Consider the following 19,515-nt stretch of genomic DNA (forward strand, 5'->3'; position numbering starts at 1 on the left):
AAAAGTCAAAGCACATTTTTTTCTGGAGTGCAAATTGGCGAGTGGCTTGACAATGCTGTTTATTACATTTTTATTATGATCAGGACTTTAAAATGTATACACTTATACTTTGTAAATAACCAGTCTTCTGTGATTGATAATTATTTTTGGCAGTTAGTGCAATATATCCAGTTTATAACTGGTAAAAAAATGTTTTTTCTGTGATTTCGTTTCGTTTTCTGTGCATAAGCTTTCCAAAACAAAAAAAAACTTGTAGGTATCCCAGTTTCAATAGTTTGTGAAATTTATAGTGGTGCTCATCAACAAAACCCCCATGGGGTAGGATATCATATCAACAGCAACAACTCATAGGATCCATCACTTGATACATTTTGTAACAAAATAAGAAATACTTTTTTGATTATTATCATTTTTTAGTTTGAGCCACTTGAACAATGATGCAAAAACAATTAAATAAAAAAAGGTGCAAAATAAAAGAACTTTACTTAATAAGAAGATAATAATTGTACTCTTTCTAACATTCAGGTAGCAAGTTCAATAAGTCTCTCACAATGTATGATACATTCAGTTCACTATTTGGCCCTTTCTGGCACCCTTACTGTAAATTCTTTCTCTGTGAAACAACACACAGAACATGGCGAGTGGGAAACACATTTTTCCAAATTTCCAACAAGATGGTTAAAAGTAGAAATGTTTTATACTATACTCAACATAAGGACTTGCTGTATTATTTACAATATATACTGTAAAATTGTAAATCAGGTGAGATAAAAAGGCACAAGTTTCCCTTTTTTAAATACAATGTAAACATCTCATCAAAAAGCATGCATTAACATTTCATTTTACAAAAAGGATATCATTTTTAACAAAGTACTTAAATATTGTTTTCCAGCAAAATATAATTCTCTCAAAAATACTTTCCCATTCATCCTATGAACCTTTTAGACATTTTTTATTCCTTAAAAAGGACAAAAAGGGGAGGAAAAGAAAACAGTGAGAGATTAGCTTTAGGGTCCTTCAAAAGTTGGAGGCATGTCTGATAAGGGACGGTATGAAAATTAGTCAGCATTTATATTTTACATCTCATAATATTTCAAAATATCATATTCATAGCAAACTTAAATTAAGTAAAGAAACAACTAATCTTCTTTTAATTCTACTTTACTTTTTTTAACATTGATTTGTTAAGTCTAGAAAAGCCTCTGAATAAATGCATCAGGCCCAGATGTCATCTGTCCTGACAGCTATTTATGTTTTTACCCTTGAAAGGATAAAAAATATATAATTCATGGAAGAAATGAGGTTCAAAAGCCCTCTTATTCTCCTCCATCAAATATAGACAACCTTACTATATTTTAAAAATAAAAAAAAATCACATGGCATTTCTGACCCTTCTGAATAATTTTCATACAATCCCTTAACACTGTTGCGATCATGCCACTCTCACATCTAGTTGTATGCCAATCATTGCACAATTAACACCACAGAAGAGACCTCATTATTAGCACAGCATCATCATTTCACTGCACTGTAGCCACAAATACAGTTCACCAGCACCCTGCTGAGCTAGTGATGTCATGTTGTCTAACTTTAGGCTGGGTGACCATGCAGAAACTCTTTTCCCGCATCATCACAGTTGCTTATCAAAACAGACAATTCCCCGCTAGCTGCACTAATGCCTCATTTCACATTGTATCTCCTCTGTGAAAATCTAAATGTGGAAATAGGATACAGCTAATCCTATAACATGAATGCATAAAACCCACACTGAAAGAGCAGATCAATGCACTCGCCAGGAAAAAACAGACACACACACACACACACTTATGCTCCATTCACACATGTAAATACACGCTCACAGGGCAGAAAAAAAAATAATAATCACATGCCTCCATTGTTTTTCTTCCCCAGCGGCTCTATCACTTTTCAGTAGCATCATAGTAGCGTTACCCAACCACTTGGGAAACCATTGGGGTGTGAGATAACTTAATGGTCCAAATGACTGGGCCTACTTTTTTTCTTAAGAAAAGTAGAACTTAGCCCAAAGAAATTAGGAGAGGTGAACAAAGCAACAGTTCTCCATCAAGCATTCATCAACATGTACCCCAAAACATCATCTGTACAACAGCTGAAGAGAATGTGTGTAAGAAGTTGTTAATACCTGTACACATTTGCCTGGTTTTGATACATTAGCCGTTTGCTGTAAGCACTGCGGAGTAATGCTCAATTCGGGATTATATCAACTTTACAGAGTATGTGTGTTTAAACTGTGCGTCCGTATACACAACGTATCGTAAGGACGGTCTACAAGTCACTGTACATGTTATGTTTTGCCTGTTTGTTTTTTTTGTAGAAATGAAGCACCTTAAGTAAAATGACTGTCTTGTCAAAAACTAAACCTTTGCAACACACTTTTATAAAATTCTTTTTTATTATTTCTGGGAAGAGTAGATAAGTGTTGGTGCACAAAGGGCTGGTTTCGCTTCATTGTGAGTAAAAACAGACATTTGGACAGCTGCTCTGGAGATAACACAAAACACAATTACTATGGATGCACCTCAGTCAAATCCATTACCAGCTGACTCTAGTGAAATTGTTTCCATAAAAATATGATGTTTTCCAATCCTGCAGCACCCCAGACCATTTTGCACAAAGGTTACCCATCAATGTTGTGTTAATTCTACACCACAATGTCTAAAATAGTGACTTTATGACATGGGAGCTTCACGTGCAAGCTTTCTTTACACAAGAGAGACATTTTTTTAATGTCAAAACAGCTCAAGCTTTGGACTTTTGCATATTAGTTTTGATTGTTTAACTACATAATTGAATTAAAAAAGTCAGCATGTAAATGTTAATGATAGCTATAATGACGCTGATTGAAATTCAAACTTGGACTTGTTAGCTTTATGCACATTCTCAGCTTATGATGACACTTGTATAGCCCTTTAAATATATATTCAAATAGACCTCCTGCCTTAGGTCTTGTATTTCTGTGCCTGCTCTTTATATTCTTTGCCCTGTAGTCTTGTAGTATGTTGCTACACTGCAAAGCTAATTCTAAGTACTGGCATAATGTTATATATTTTTAGAGTGCTATTATTACGAAAAACTGCATAAGCCACAGTTAATATTTTCAAAGACTTTTTTTTCTCTAGATTAGAAAGGGAATCGGATTTTAGTGCATGTGGAGTGCATCTGTGCGTTTGTGGACAGCATGTGTGTCAATTTCCCACTATGTTTGAGTTTCCCTCGATGTTGGATCGTGTGTGTGTGTGTGTGTGTGTTTGTGTTTGTGTGTGTGTGTGTGTGAGAGAATGTGTGTGTTTGCAGTGAATGTATCTAGCGCATCCTAAGAAATGTATGGCTTTATCTCCATAGAAAATACTGTTATCATCTTTGGGGGCATGGGCAAGGGGTCTCAGGGAGGGTTACTTCGGGACGCTTTGTCACATTTGTCTTAAGTCCTTCCTCAGCCATGTCGTGCTCTTTTTTCAACCATCGTTTACAGCTTTGACCTGCTCTTAGTGTCTGCAGGGTGAAATCCATCACTCCTTTTTTACTTTTGTCACCACGCAGCTTAACTCCCATCCTAGACGACAGTGCTGGCTTACTGGGCGACAGGGTGCAGGCCGACTGTTCAGGCCTCCTCGCACATTTCTTCCTCTAGTCTTGAAAACTTTTTTTTTCTTCTTCTCTTCCAGTTCTTAATGCCCTTTCTGTCCAAAGGGTTATGTAAGTCACTTCTTGTGGAAGTAGATTGTGTGAGTGAGGCCTGACTCCACCTTTGGTATCTGGTCACTGATGATCTCCACCAACATTTCAGGGAACTCTACCTTCAGGGCCTGGGACTCACGAAAGGTGTAGAAACAGAAGTCCAACAGGTTCCCCACCAGCTGCACAACACAGAGACACAACATTACGAAAAACATACTGTAGTCACAGCCTACGATAAGACATAAGATATGAGATCAAATATTACTGATTTTAAAAGTACAATTTATTCTTTAATTTGATTTATTTATGAATTTTATTTTTCCCACACTACATAATAAAAGTCATTGCCAACTCAAATTAGACAAGAAAGAAAAAATACTTTGAGGCCAAAACGTCCTGGGAGAGAGCCTCCAGACCCCCCTGTTCCCCTTTAAAAAATCTTTGTAGCCTCTTCAATATGGGAAAACCTTTGCCGTGTAAGTTGGTTGCCATGCTGTTGGGGCACATTCCACACCAGCTATATTCATCTCATCACTAGGAGGCAGTACTGATTTTTTTTCAGCACAGCCCTACTTCAAACAAGGGTCATCCTTTTAGCAATGACCCCACTCCCTCAGTCGTGAGGGTTATTGGATTTTGGCAATTTATCGTTCTGGCCTGTCGCTTACTGACTGTCACTTCTTGCAGCTTTAACTACACTGTGGTCAAGCTACATACTGGTTAACCTGTGCATAACTTAAGAGCAGTGATTAAGCACATTTGCTGCAGTGACCACTGTGCTGCTCCCATTGATCCCCTTCTGTTCCATTCACCGATACAGGCTGGTCAACCCCTCTTCCAAAATAACTTCCCCCTCAGGGACTGATTAGGTTGCACTAATCCTTATTCCAAGCCCTAGTAACATTGAACTACCAAGTACATGCATTATCCAAATCCACTATCCTGCCAAATGTTCCAAAACATTCCAGTGATTGTAGAAATGCCACATAAAAATGGACACCACTAAGTCAGTGTGAAGGCATGGCATGCAGACAGGCTGCAGGGGGAAGCCTGCCTGTGTACTGTAGGAGACTGGGCATAGCAGGCATACAGGGTGACGGGACTTACATCATGCATGGCATCCAGTAGTTTGGTGAGCTGGAAGAAGCGCTGCCAGGTCTGCCCAGAGTTGTTGGTTGCTTTTCCCACCGAACGTCGGAGCTCCTTGATGTAATTAACCCTCATCTCCTCAAATGCTGCCTGGTTCTTCAGACCCTCTTTGGGAACTAGAAAACCAAGAAACAGAAACACTTGTGTTATTAAGTGGATTTCACAAACAAACAGCAACATGGAATTACATTGTGCTCATTTCAAATACATTTTAACCTTTTACAGATTACTGAAGCTTGATGCCCATTGATATTATAGGCTGGAACAGTAGATATAATGCACCAAATATTAGCTAAGACTTAGTTACAACTGTTGTGTATTTCAATATTCAACCACAATAGCTATGCATGTTTTGTGTGCTTAATGTTACTAAGCATCTTAAACAAAAAGAGATTTCTTCATGACTTTAGGATCCAAGTCAACACTTGGATATGCAGAAAATGATGTACTGTATAATAATAAGTATGTGTTACTAGCATTCCTATATTATAATATGTTTCACTTTAATGAAGAACTATGAACAACTTTCCTACCAGGTAAAAGAATCAATTAATAGAGTTTTTAATTGTTTTTCATTCTATAGCCTTTGTCTCATTAATGCCACAATTTCTATTTAGACTGTCTGCGAAATAGCCTCATATTTGACTATTATTGACGAAATCCCTTATTTTCAATCATGTTTTTTTCTGGTTCGCTCTCTCTCTCTCTCTCTCCCTCCCTCTCCCTCTCTCTCTCTCTCTCTCTCTCTCTCTCTCACTTTAAAATCTCATTCTTGTTGTGTATATTGAATTTATTCAAAGTAATTACACTAATCGTTTTTGCTTTTTGGCAAGAAGAAAAACGGGGAGGATGAAAACAAACAAAGAGGAAAACACACTGCTGATACACAAACAAAGAGGCACTTTTTTTTAATTCAGTTCATTGTTTTTGAATAACGTTTCTCAAACATACATACATTCATTCATACATGAGATGAAAGAATAAAAACTAGCAGCAACGTGGTATGTATTCATGTATTTACGATACACTTTAGAGAATGGCAGGCAGCTGCACTTGAAACACCATTCACAGATAATGGGCTGAGCCTGGCAAATTCACCGGTATGTTCCTTAAATGCAGAAATGTGTAACTGTGCGTAGGATAATTAAAGGTGCTCAGTGAATTACACTCTCCCTCCCACACAGCAGCCTTTTTTTGGACCTTTTTTTTTCCCTGTGTTGTCGGCCTGAGCCCATTTAGCAACTCGTTAAAACCACTTTCCCCATTTCAAGAGGTAATTAGTTTTCACGTGCAGCCGCTGATTCATGAAAGACCACTGATATACTGAGAGGCATTAATTCAAAGTTAGCCAGGAAACTACGGCAACAGAATAGGGAACAACAGTGTATTAAAAAGCGTGTTTTAAAGCGAGATTTTCCTCACTCTCTCTGTCCCTGACTGCGGAGGGGAACAAAGTCACAGATATGGAAGTTTGCCAGAGCTCTTAAATGACATTCAGCTGCTGGCTTCCCCATTAAGAAACACATCACTTCTCACAAAGTGCAGCTCAAATCAGTTTGAGGAAACTCCTCCACTTCACCTTCAGCCAAAAGATATGACAGGCTACATACCATGGCACCATTTGACTTTGTCAGCCGTCAGAGGTGTGCATACCAAGGAAGCTTTGCCTTTTACACCTGAGGGCATATTAGGTCATTTGAGGTAAAAATGACAATGATCAGGAAAGGCTTGGTGCGACAGGAGTTGAGCATTTAATTTGGTACAGTACTGCTGCTTCATTTTTTAGGGATTATTTTGTTGGATTAATCAGAAACAGACAATTACTCCTCACTATTTCATCAAAAGATGTTTCCAAGGAGCTGTTTACCCATCCAACTATCTCTTAGGTGTAAGTAAGTAGGTGCAGAGGACATCAAACTGTCACACTGAAAAGAAAGAAATCCTGCACACTACTCTTATTTAGCATCAATAATTTATTATAATTCTCATAAATTGGTGGTGCTTAGCAAGACTATGGAGTGGGATTTTTTCTTTTCTAATATGACACTTGTTTTAAAATTTCTTTTCCGAACAATTGACTGTATCCCCAACATTGATCCATGTCACCCTCTCATCCTCGGGTGTGAATTATTATTGAGGGGGAAAGATAGCATATCATACAAGCATTTGCTCCTACTGTAATGTGGATTTTATTATCAGTTGATCCATACATGTTTTTAATTTCCTTTGTCTTATCAACAGTCACTGAAATTCTATTAACAGTTGGACATTGTTTCACGTGGTCACAGGTTCGACTCCTCATCCTGAGGATATCTGGTACATGTACAGTAGTTCTCTACTCTCTCTCCCCTTATTTCCTGTCTGTTAAGCTGTCCTGTCCTTAAAACTCCTAAAAGTAAAACAAGGAAACAACTGGATGTTTTTGATAAAAAACAAAAACAACAAAAAAAAGTCTGTCTTCACTTGAGAAGCTTAAAAAAGAACATATTTGGTATTTTTGCTTTAAAAAATCTTTATTTGATTTGATTTATTTATTTAATGAGTTGGACCAGCTGTATTGTCCTCTTTTATTTCCAAAACTGTACAGCAAAAGCCTAACCAACCGACAACACATACAAAAATCCACATCTGAGTCTTTCAGAAATAATTGCCATGAGCAAAAGTCTACTTCTTGTTTGGGACTGCATTTCTTCGTGAACAGGTAAGTGCAGGTCAAGAATTCTCCTCTCTCTTTCTTTGTATTGCCCATTGTTGCACAATTACCCTCGAATATATGAGGCCGTACTGGACTGACTAAAGCAGATATTAAAAACGTATTGGACCACGGTTCAGAGGCCAGGATTTCCATGCTGTAATTCATCAACTGCATGATGAGAATGTGCAAATACCCTGGACCTCATTTGGACTTTGTTTTTCTCCTACTGACCCATATTTACCCTGATTAGAAAGTGACCTTTCATTTAGGAGCAGTAATCATCAACTCCCCCTGAAAATAGGGCATTTATGAAAGCATAACAGGTGTCACAGAAACCTTTTGCTGCAGGTAGAGCCTTTATTTTGGCTGCATTTGTATGCTACCAAAGACCAGAAAAGTGTGTATATAAAGAGGCAGACATTGCTAATGTAGCGTGAAGATGTCTGCTTGTTTTTTTGAAAGACATGCAGCTTCCTGCTCTGAGTTGTCAGTACATACCTCACTGACAGGACTGGTCCCACTTTAGATTTAAAACCTGTTACTATTCATTCAACAACTCACCCTGAACATGATTACAGCAACATCTAAAACCTTATGGGCTTGTCAAGCAGGAAATTCAAATCTAAACACAAACCAAAAACACCAATGACGCTATGAAAATCACAGCAGTATTTTTAGAAACAGCAATTATCAAGCTAATGCTTAACCTTACTGTAAAATATGTCACAAAAAATACACCCAATTCCTGACATGGGTGTACACACTCGCATCATCAAGATCAAGGCCAAACACAAAAGACAGTTTGGTAGGAAGGGAAACGAACAGGATAATTTGTCAATATTATCTGAGTTTGCTTTGAGGTGAGGAGTGTAACTGGTTTGTGCAGGCCGCTGCTCCCGTACCACATCTAAACCGGGTCATAAGACACCGCAGGCTCAGTGAAACCTTAGCCAAGGTCAGAGAGAGAGAGAGAGAGAGAGAGAGAGAGAGAGAGAGAGAGAGAGAGAGAGAATAAGCACTTCTCTCTCCTTTTCACCCGTTCACCCCGAACACACACACACAGATGAACACACTTTTTTTTCAAACCAGCCCAAAGGCACACACACACACACACACACACACACACACACACACACACACACACACACACACACACACACACACACACACACACACACACACACACACACACACACACACACACACACACACACACACACACACACACACACACACACACACACACACACTCTGTAGTATTTGCTTCATTGACAAGTTCTGACAACTCCTCTGTAAACATTTCTGCCACTGCTGCTTCCAGGCCTTAGCTTTTGCGCTGAACGACTGTAACCAAGAATAAGCTTTCCATAGGGCTTCTAGAAAACTCCTGTGATGTACAAGATGCATTATTTAATCTAACTAATACTCTCTTAGTATTTTCCTGATAATAATTGTAATAATAATAATCGTTATTCACTCTTCCAGATACCATGTAAACTAAATGAAATCAGTAAAATAAAAGAAAGCGGTCATAGAATTACCATGTGTTTACCATATAAAGTTACATCAGAAACTAAGATATAATATTTCTTGAAAAAAACAAAAACAAACTGCTGAACCAGGAAGTTGCTCTTTCACATGAACTTTTTTATGGAAATGTACAGAAACTTTTCAGCTGCATAGGAGAAACCTGGCACTTTATTTACATTTTTCATATAAACATTTTAATGTCTGAATCTAATAAATCGAAGCAGATTAGTTCAGATCCTTTAATTCCCTGTTTAGGTCCTGTGTACTTTTATCCACACTCTCTCCTCTCAAAATTCCAGCCCGGGTTTGAAGGAAGTGGAGAAAAATAGCAGGTCTTGGAGCGCTGCCTGGCCCTTGACTGGCCTTTATTAAGTACAGCAGGACGTTCTGGAAAACCTCCAGAGGACCAGCAAGGAAGAGGAGAGGGAGGCCACAGCAACAGAAGGACCAGATCTGCCAACCACCCCCCACCTCCTTTGTCTATTCTTTCTTTCTTTCTCCCTATAGCTATGCACCTGTCCCTGCCTCACCAACACCAGCTCTCAATGTCAACATTTGTCTGATTTCACTTCTTAAATCCCCTTTTCTCCCTCTTGGTTTCTCTCTTTATTCTCTCTCCCTTTTTCAACCCTCCCAAACATTCACAAGCTGAGGTCCAGCCGGAGCCCCCCTGCTTCCAGATGACTCAACAACAGAGTTTATATCTGGCAATTGTGTTCACACAGCGGCTCTCCCATATGTCACTATACTATGAAGCCAAACCAAACATATACCATAAGCCAGGGAGAAACTGTATATTTAGAACTGTACTTACAGAATGTTTTAAAATACTATAATAAATATGAACAATATATGTCTCTATATCTGTTGTAATATTTTAAGTTTTTAATTATCAATAAAGAACAAATCATTCAAAATAAATAATTCTTTTTTAACTGCAGCCAGGAAGAAACTGTGGTCTGGCAAATTGGACTTCAGCTTTAAGACTTTTTTATACTCTGGCTCATAAACAGCAAGGCTGCATTTGAAGTCTGTCTTTTTTTATTTTTTTATTTTTTTTAACTTCATTGCCAAAATGGAAACGAATTGTGTCTAGGATAACAAAATAAGAGGAAAAATTACTGGGAGAATAAAAATCTTTAGTAATGTTGAAGCCATTGTAGCTTGGTTTGAATGATGTCATTGTTAGAGTAAAGTCACTGAAATATCTGAGTCAATATCCTACAAATTGATGTTAATGATGCAAAACTATAAGCTTGTTCCTTGGTTGCACTCAGTATAACCCCCTTTGGATTATGCTGTCAGTTAATTGGCCAAAATGTAAATGTTTAATGGATGAGCTTGTGGCGCAAGGATGATGTAACACTTACAAAGGATGAGCTAAGTCCAGCATTTACATGTCACTTTCATAAGCTTCACTAACTGAAAAATAAATACTTGGCAAATGAATATTTCCACTGATTGGCAGTGATGCTGAAGTTCAAAGAGACTGAAGTCTGGCCAGCATGCAAGCTCTTCAGATATCTCCCTTAAAAACTCTCCCTCACCCACCTTATCCAAACTCTCCCTAATCATTCCACATCTTTTGACACACTGTAAAATGAACACAAACGAGGCACCGCAGAGACAAATTTGAAACTAAGGCAGATCTTTTTTTTTTTTTTTTTTTAAGACTGTCTGATCAAATTTGAGTGTGCCTGTGTGGATGTTTGATTTATGACACACCTGCCATCATGGAATCTGAAACTGTTACTACTGAACTGACAGCAGCAGCTCAAAAAGGGTGTTGAGTTGGTGGGAAAAATATTTGTTTCTAAATGAGTAACTTGGTCCAATGCATCCTCTCTGTGAGGCTGCAGTACCTGTGGGCGAAGTCTGACAACATGGTGCGACACTATTTAGTGACTGATAGATGTGTTCTGTTTATAAAAAGAATAAAGTACTACAAAATAGAATAGCCTCAATTTAGAGAAGAAAATTGAAACACAGCTATTTATATGGATAAACTGTGTGTTTCAGGTGCATGAATCATCAAGTATAAAATCACTTGTTTTGCATGTAAACAGATGACCAATTATGATAATCTAACAGACTTTGAAAAGGGAATGATTGTGGGTTTCAGAAGGCAGAAATGAGCTCTGTGTGAACTCAATGTGTTTTCCATGTGAAAGGAAGTCTTTGGGTTAATAAATGGTAGAGATTGTAGGTGCTATAAGCCACACTACAGTATGGCAGTTGAAAACACAATACCACTATAAAAAGAATTGCTAAATTTCATCACAAAAATGATTGTATGTAGCATAAAATCATTCGGACTAAGACGAGCCTAACCCTTCCAAAATGAGACACAGATTATGATTGGACAAAAAAAGGCACCTTTTGTTTTTATGATTCCTGTTTACGACTGCTCCACCACGACGGCTCAGGTATTACCTTGCATCATCCTTGTAGTTTAATTTTATGAAGATTTTTTAATTATTCATTTTCCATCCCATACTTAAACACTATTGGACTGTACCGTAGGCCAGTCAGTGGAAGAATGCCAACATCACAATTGCAACATGAATTGTAGCTAAGGTTAGCATTCTACTAATAAGCAATACGTGGATTCATCTATTAACCTGGATCAGTCCAGATGATCACTTGTCTTGATAGTAGGTGTTGAAATTCCCTATCTTGAACAATTTCTAACATGAGCATTTTAGCTTTCCACCCTGAGCGTGACATCAGAGAAAAATGTCCACTGTGTGATTATTTCCAGGGTGGCAGCTTATATCGAACTGAACAGCAGCCTGAACTTCACCTCTAAGCATTGTCAAGTTCAAGCTTTTTACATTTACACATTGAATATTGCTGTGATTATAGACTGGCATGAAATTTCCACAAACGTTGTCTTTGGAATCGACTTTGACGACACGGTATATTTTAAGCAATGATTTCTAAATGACAATTCTTTTCACAGCCATTCATTTCTACCTGTGGGGGAGTTTGGGAAACGATTCAGTCATTGTCATAAACAGAGAGCAGGTAGGTATTCATCGTGAATACATAAGGAAGTCCCCTTCTGCAGGCATGTAGCTCAGAGCCTACCTGTGCTGAGGAGCAGAAGGACCTTCATGGAGAGGAACTCATCGTAGGTTAGCTGCAGTCGGACAAACTCCTGGCTCACCTGCCTCATGCCCAGACATAGGTCGTACATGGCCGACTGCTGCATGCGCTCCCTGAGGACAGATGAAGGATGAACATTTTAAATGTCTCTTATTTTTTAAACAGGCTATCCCATGCATATACTGTACTTATCTATTTGCTTACCCATCTTATCTGACTTTATATCATAGCTGAATCAATCATTTACTTTCCATCACCATTCCTATCACGCTAGTTCAGTCCAGTGAAACTACATTTCCACCCAGTGCAGAGAGCATCCTGCAAGTCTGGGCTGAGAGCAGAATACCAAATCCCTCCAGATTGCAGAATGTGTGTACAGTATCACAGCGCTGATGCACCACTATAGCAGACTAGACCTCATATATACAGTAACCCCAGTCAGTGTAAAACGCTTTTAAGAAGGACCTTTTCCACCATGCTTCTGTTGACAGAAAGTGCATGCATCTTAACATATGTCAGCTTCTCGGTCATGTAAATGATTACTGAACAGTTTCATTCAAATCCATGTGTTAAAAAATACACCGCTACGAAAATTGTAAACTGCCTATGATTACAGTGCACATGACTCAAGTTTGGTCCCTCCTGTTTTCTTGCGCAGACATTTTATCACCAGAATAATCTTGGTTACATCACAGAATTCACAAAAACAGGAAAGAAACATTAGAAAGGATCAAGCACGAGCCAATCAGAAATGTGTTCTGCAGATGCCACAGATTCACGGGAATCTCTGGCTTCTGATGGCGATTCTCTCTGCTATAAATCACCATCATATCTAGACTACAGTAATTAAATGCAAGTGCTGAGGCTTGACATGAAAGAGGCTGCAGTTTTTATCCCCAATACAGTGGATTTGCATCATTACACAGGCGGTGAGGGAGGAGATTTCGCTCTGATAACAACTACACTATTTTGGGAAGGGGATGGATTAGAAATAAGTGCATAATGTTCCCATTACAGCACAAAGTAGAATAATACTTTACAGTATATGGATGTGTCTGTCGGTCTAAATAACTGATAAAATGTGACAACGTCTGGGAGAGGAGCAGACCTGTCTCCCCTCTGAGCAGCAGCGTGTATGTGAGCAGTTTTGCAAAGTGCAGCAGAGCTTCATTTGAAACAACTTTGGGCTGGAGTTTCTAAAGTCTCCACACGTTTTCTCTCCCTCCACTCTCGCACTCTCTTCCTGAAATCAATTTTTGCTGAATCACTGCCCAAAATGAGGTGCTGGTTTTTGGGGATGACGGATTGAGAAAAAAAAAAAAAAAAAAAAAAAAACTGGCAGCCTGGCATGTCTCTCCTTTCCTCCCTCTATCTGACTTTTCCTCGTCTCTCTTTGTCTCTGTCTTGCCATGACTCTGTTTCTCTGTCTGTCTCTGTCTTGAAATTGCTCCTTTCTTTCTGTTCTATGGTAAAATGAGGAAGCGCTGAGGCTAACGGAAACTTCAGGCCCACCTTCTTACTGCAAGATTCCAAAAAAGTTTGTTAATGAAACTATGTCCAGAGCAATACTTAAAGTAATCAGAAATGATCCTTTATATAGTCTTAAAGCCTCTGTGTGGGTGGGACAGAGTGTGTTTGATTGACAGCTGAGCTTGCAGAACAGTGACACAATTTTAATCATCTGGATCCAGTGTTTCACAAACCAAGGACAGACCGAATTTTGTAAAATATTGACAATTAAGACATCATAGCATATGAACTAATTGACATTTGCAAGTCAAATCCTATTGGCTCCATGTGCTGAAAAGCTAATTAAATATTTAGTCTTAAAACTAACATTAAAAGGGCTCTTCTCAATCGCTTTTACGGTCTTTCTATCTGTACAATGATAGAGCGTTAGCACACTCCTGCGTGTGACTGTAACTAATTTAAGAAAAAAAGTCATAGAATTCTGTATTTGCCCCGTGATAATAGCTTACTGTCCAACAGAACTTCAAGGGAAGTTGCTTTTTGTTTTTAACTAAATGATAGTTATTATGCAGGCTAACTCTGTGTTTAATATCAAGTGCACATTTGTTTTGCATTTTTTATTCTCAATCAATGACAGTTTTTGCTCTTATAGTAGGAAGAGAAAATACTGTTCAATAAATGCCTGAATGCCCTATAGGTTTAAGTAGCTCTAGAAACAAGTGCACACCGTCAAACCCCTAAAGAGACTGGCAGGACTAAGTTCTGGAGTTCCTTATTTTTTTTACAGAATTATTGATAAGGTAAAAAAAAATAAACTACAGACGTTTGTATAATAAAAGGTTTGATTCAATTTTCAATAAGTAAAAGATCCTATCATCCTCTGTGCTGTTCAACTACTACAACTGTACTACAACTCAGGCTCACAGAGTTGGACATTGTGTTGCACAACAGCATGCGTCGCTGCTTTCGTTTGTTTATTTATGTAAATAGAACAAACCGAACTACTGACACAGACTTACATAAGCTAATGATTGGTGCCTTTAAACCTGTCCCTGATTGAACCTGCTCCTCTGCAGCACAATGCCAACAGGGGTTGCTGTTTATTGTTCAATTCATCACCTGCCATGCTCTACACTTCAAACTAGAAGGGCTAGAATATACCTCCTTTCCCCTTTCTCTCCTTTTCAAACATATTAACACAGATAAAGTGGGCCATTGACTTGCTTGTTATGCTTTGATTGTCCATGCCTGAAGCAATTTGGAAACAAAAAAAATTTCCCTGTAAAGTGTCAGAAAGTCTACGACCTTGATTTAGTTACCTTTGGCCTTAAAGCAACATCACAGCAAAAAAAAAAAAAAAAAAGTGGCCTCACAATAAATAGTTTTCAGGTATGTTAATGGCATCCTTAAAATAGTACAGCAAGAGAATACACTCCTTACTCTTCAAATTCCACTGGCAAATAGATGTTTATGCATAAATTTGCATGTGATGAGTTGCTGAAAATAGCAGATGCTACCAAGCACTAATAGTCAAAGGCTGACTGTTCAACCAATTATTGTATTCCTTAATTATATTCTTTGGAAAAAACAAACTACTCCCTCTCACATTTGTAATACATTATGTTTGTGTGTTGGGAATCACAGAGGACATAAGACAACACACTTATTTTAAGACTGCATTTACACTCGTAAAAATAGGAATGAATAGGAATGCTTGAAGAAACAGCCAGAATTTACATGTGTTTAACCACTATAATATGTCAGGACAAAGAGAATTCAATAACATCTGTGTCATGTGTCTGCTGTACTGCAGATAGGAAAGTGTAGACCTACTCGTTGAAGATGAGGTCAGGGGCAAAGTAGAGCATCTGTCCGTTGGTGTGTTTATAGGAGCGCCAGCTGAGGCAGAAGGAGGACAGACACATCCATGAGTATTGGATCAGGGTGATTTGGTCCTCAATCGGCAGGCCCCGAAAACCTAACAAACACAAAAAACAGAGTAGAGACAGATGCAGTGTTAATGTAGCAGCACTGATAAAAGCATTTCTAGTGAGCACCAACTTGAGAGGCATGTGTGTACCTGTTTGTTTGTTCATGTGTGTACAAACTTACTGTGTATCTTTGCTACTGTGTGCTTTTCTGTGCCAATATTTGTGTAGGCATGATAACCACTGAGAGGTAGTCACCCATTTTTGCTTTATGCAAATCCCGAAGGGCCTCCAGTTATTGGCGTGTTGTCTATTGAGCTCCAAAAATAGAGCCGAATAGGAAATATGCCAAAATCTCCATCAAACTCTGGCAAGAAACTCCTCCTCATGTAAAATAGGGGCCAACTGAGGACACGCAAGTCACTTATCAAGGTTTAGTGACTATGTTGGTTAATATGCAAGATACAATCATGTAGAAAGAAACTGTGAAATAGGTATATCAAATGCTTGAGCACAGGATGGGCTGATAATTGTTTCAATGATTGATAAAATGTGAACTTAGTATAGAGTTAGATTTCTTGGTTTGATGTTAACGGAGGAATTCAGGGGTAAGCTGTATTAATGAAGATGTTGCTGATAAGGTAACACCAAAAAAAGAGTCTGACTTTCTTAAGCAGGTATGGCTGGCACTGATGACAATATTCCATTTTCACTGCATTTCAGCCCTCCAAATCCAAAGAGAATCTGAATGCATGCAGTGGCATATCTGAAAGTCGAAGGTACTCATTTTGACCCTTCTGTCTGGCTCCCCTTCTATTTATATGTCCGGATATGGCAAGCAGACACCATGGACGTATCAAATATTTGCAATACAGCAAATTAAACAGCCTCAAAGAGCTACCTGTGAGGCATCTTTCAAAATGTCTCCACTTGACGGGCATTTAAGGGGAACTTGTTTATCCCCTTTCAAACATGTTATTCCTTCCTTTTCTGTGGTTTAGAGGTAAAATATTAATGAGATAGACATTTGATCTTGTGTTTAACTCAAAATCTTACGAGGGTAATGTAAATGAGTTCTGTTTGGGAGTCTTAATCTTGATTCAGTGGAATGTTATAATAGGATTCCCTGTTTAATCCTGTTGAAGCTTTACATGACAATTTCCTGACCCAATATTTTAAATTAAAATCAAGCACTCCTGAATAATCTAACAGTGTTGTATTTCTAAAATGAAGAGATCAAAAGTGAAGATGTAAGCAAGTGATCTTCATTAGTTTCCGAAATAATAATTACAGTATAGCCACCCTGGAGCCGTCTGATTTCTTGTTATTATATCTTTACTCTTAGCATTTTTGTAATCACCCATGAATACAATTGACTCCATTTATTTGTACGATTACACGATATGACTGTAAACATCAAATAAAATGGCTCAAATGCACTTGTTAAATACATTGTGTTGAGCTAAAAATATACAATTTAAAAACCACTGAATTCATTTCGACTCAGACCTATGAATCCTGCACCGAATTTTACATTGACAAAAAGGAAATTTGACCAGCAAAATGACTAGAACATACTGCAACCATATCCATTATATAAAGCCTTTAAATATATAATTTACACAAGTATTGTTTATACATTTCTGTAAGGTAACAGTCTCAACTACTTTCCTATATGGTCTTCAAAAAATAACTTAAACAGCATTTAGACGCTCTAATGGTCACCAACCTGGAAGTACTTTGGCCCACTTCACCATGCGTACCATCTGCTTTCCGGCCAGGCGGTTGAGGCTGGACAGCAGGTGGTCGGTGGTGTCAGGCTGCGTGTTGTCATAGCCCGAGTACACCTCTTCAGGCTCAATCAGCTCCAACACACTGCAGATGGAGGGCGGCAGAAAAGGTGTGACCACACCGGGCCCATGGGGCACCAGGGCATTGGCAGCGCTGGCATTCAGCTCCTTCTCTGAGGAAAGGTAACTGCCTCCAACACCACTTGTGGCAGTTTGGCCATCCTTAGAGCCCTGCAGGTCTTCGTTGACTCCCTTTAGCTTCCCTAACTTCTTGGACTTTCGTGCTGTGGGGAACACAATGGTCCTCATTAACACATTGTTGATGGTGGCGTTTATACATTCACAGTCTGAGGTTATAATTACAGTTTGACACATATGGCCTAGTTTAGATTAAATTAATTGAAAAATGTGTTTTTTATTATATATAGTAGGTATATATGGGTGAAAAATTCCAACTGTTAATAAATTGTTTGAATCAAAAGTTGGAAAGGGTCCTGTTAAATCCCAAGCAAATAATAATTCAATATTCCCTGTCTATCAGGGATGATACACACGTGAGTGGAAGAAAGCATAGGATCTCAGCTAAATTCAAAATACTGTTCATCCATACAGTTCATGAAGTTAAACCTCTCAGATTGCTCAGAAAATCAGCAGCCTACCAGGGCATGCTGCTGCACTCAGCTGTGACACTCACACATAGACACTTTGTACATTAATATTCACACCCTCTGTGCAGTAAGGCTGTTCTCTTGAGGTAAATGAAATGATTAGCCAGTTCTGCTACTGCTACAATGCTTTATTAAATCTGTTCTGGTTTATCAGAATGCTGCTAATGATGTAGCATTTCTATACCAAGCTAACATGTCACCATGTGCATTTAGGCCTTACATGGCCGGCTGAAAAAGTCTGCTAATCTTAGTTGCTGCTTCACTTAAACAAATTGCCAAAAATGTATCACTGTGTTCTCGGGCACAAAGGAAGGACCGTTTTCTCCCAGTCTCTACGTGTTCTTGACAGCTTTTATACTGTATACAATGATCCTTGATGAAGTGTTTCATCATCATTCTTTTGCAATATTCAAATAACACAGATATAGCTTCCCAACACCTTACAATCTCAGTGAACAAAGGATCTGGGAACTCTGGTTTGTTGTGCTGTCTTTCTATTTGGTGTTACAGATTATTTTTTATTACTTTGGGGAACATTCATTTTTCCCCTACAAATCTTGGCATTTAGCGAGTACTATGGAAACCTTTTTCTTTTTAAATTTGACTTTCACAATCTGACAACTTTCTTTTCTTAATAGAATTATTAAGCTTTGCTCCTAAGATCTGCTGCTCATAAACATACAGCCACACTCGTTGGCAACTTTAAGCTTTTATTTATGACTCATGATCATCTGCGGTTTTTCAACGGTAGGCTACAACACATTTTACTAGACTGAGATGTTTACTCAGAGCCATGTTTTGTTCTTGTATTAGAATCAGGTTTATGATCATCTTCTTCTAAACCTGACTTGGCAGCATTATCTGGCAGCATGATTCTGATTCACACATACTGGACTATTGGCTTTAAATGCATTTCACATCAGTTGTTTTTTATGAATTCTCCCCATAAACCTATTGCTTTGAGACTGTGGTCTGAGTTTGATGTACATTTTCGAGGAGTTACAGTGTTTCACATGAGTGATTGAGCGACATGGGGTGGTCTATTTAAGATGTTGTGCTTAGCTGCTGCTGCACTCTTCCTTTAACCCCTTCTCTACACTTCACCAAACGCCATTTCTACACAGTTCCTTCTGCCATTAAGTATTTCTTGAGCAAATTGTTATCCAAAAGGCTGCAAGTGAGTTTATTAATGTCTCTCCCCAGTTGCCTTAATGTGTGAACACTGTGTATGCTTGTGTACAGTGATGGGATCCGTGAAAAACCTGTATTTACTCCATTATACATTTCACACACGTACATTTTGTCAACATAATACAGTACAAGCAATTCAAATCAGTCATAGAATATAACTATTAATAAATTAACAGTGCAGAAAATTATTAATAGTGTGCTTTCATAGAATTGAATTTGCCTTTCAATATCCATTCATCCATTTTCTGAAGGAGGTTTCATTTAATTCC

The 19,515-nt window shown here is 38.3% G+C and overlaps 1 protein-coding gene across 2 annotated transcripts in view; it reads right to left on the minus strand.

The window, feature by feature from the left end:
* Positions 1–265: 265 nt before the first annotated feature.
* Positions 266–19,515, minus strand: part of nr3c2 (nuclear receptor subfamily 3, group C, member 2) — a 69,616-nt gene continuing 50,366 nt past the window's right edge. For both annotated transcript variants that reach the window (XM_079338236.1, XM_079338237.1), the window contains exons 5-9: positions 17,327–17,671; positions 15,503–15,647; positions 12,182–12,312; positions 4,825–4,982; positions 266–3,896 (exon numbers count right to left, since the gene is read on the minus strand). In XM_079338236.1, the coding sequence (XP_079194362.1) occupies positions 3,741–3,896; positions 4,825–4,982; positions 12,182–12,312; positions 15,503–15,647; positions 17,327–17,671 (935 nt within the window). In that variant the 3' untranslated portion in view covers positions 266–3,740. The remainder of the gene's footprint in view (positions 3,897–4,824; positions 4,983–12,181; positions 12,313–15,502; positions 15,648–17,326; positions 17,672–19,515) is intronic.

This window comes from Symphodus melops (genome assembly GCF_947650265.1).
Source record: "Symphodus melops genome assembly, chromosome: 2".
Classification (NCBI taxonomy): Eukaryota; Metazoa; Chordata; class Actinopteri; order Labriformes; family Labridae; genus Symphodus; species Symphodus melops.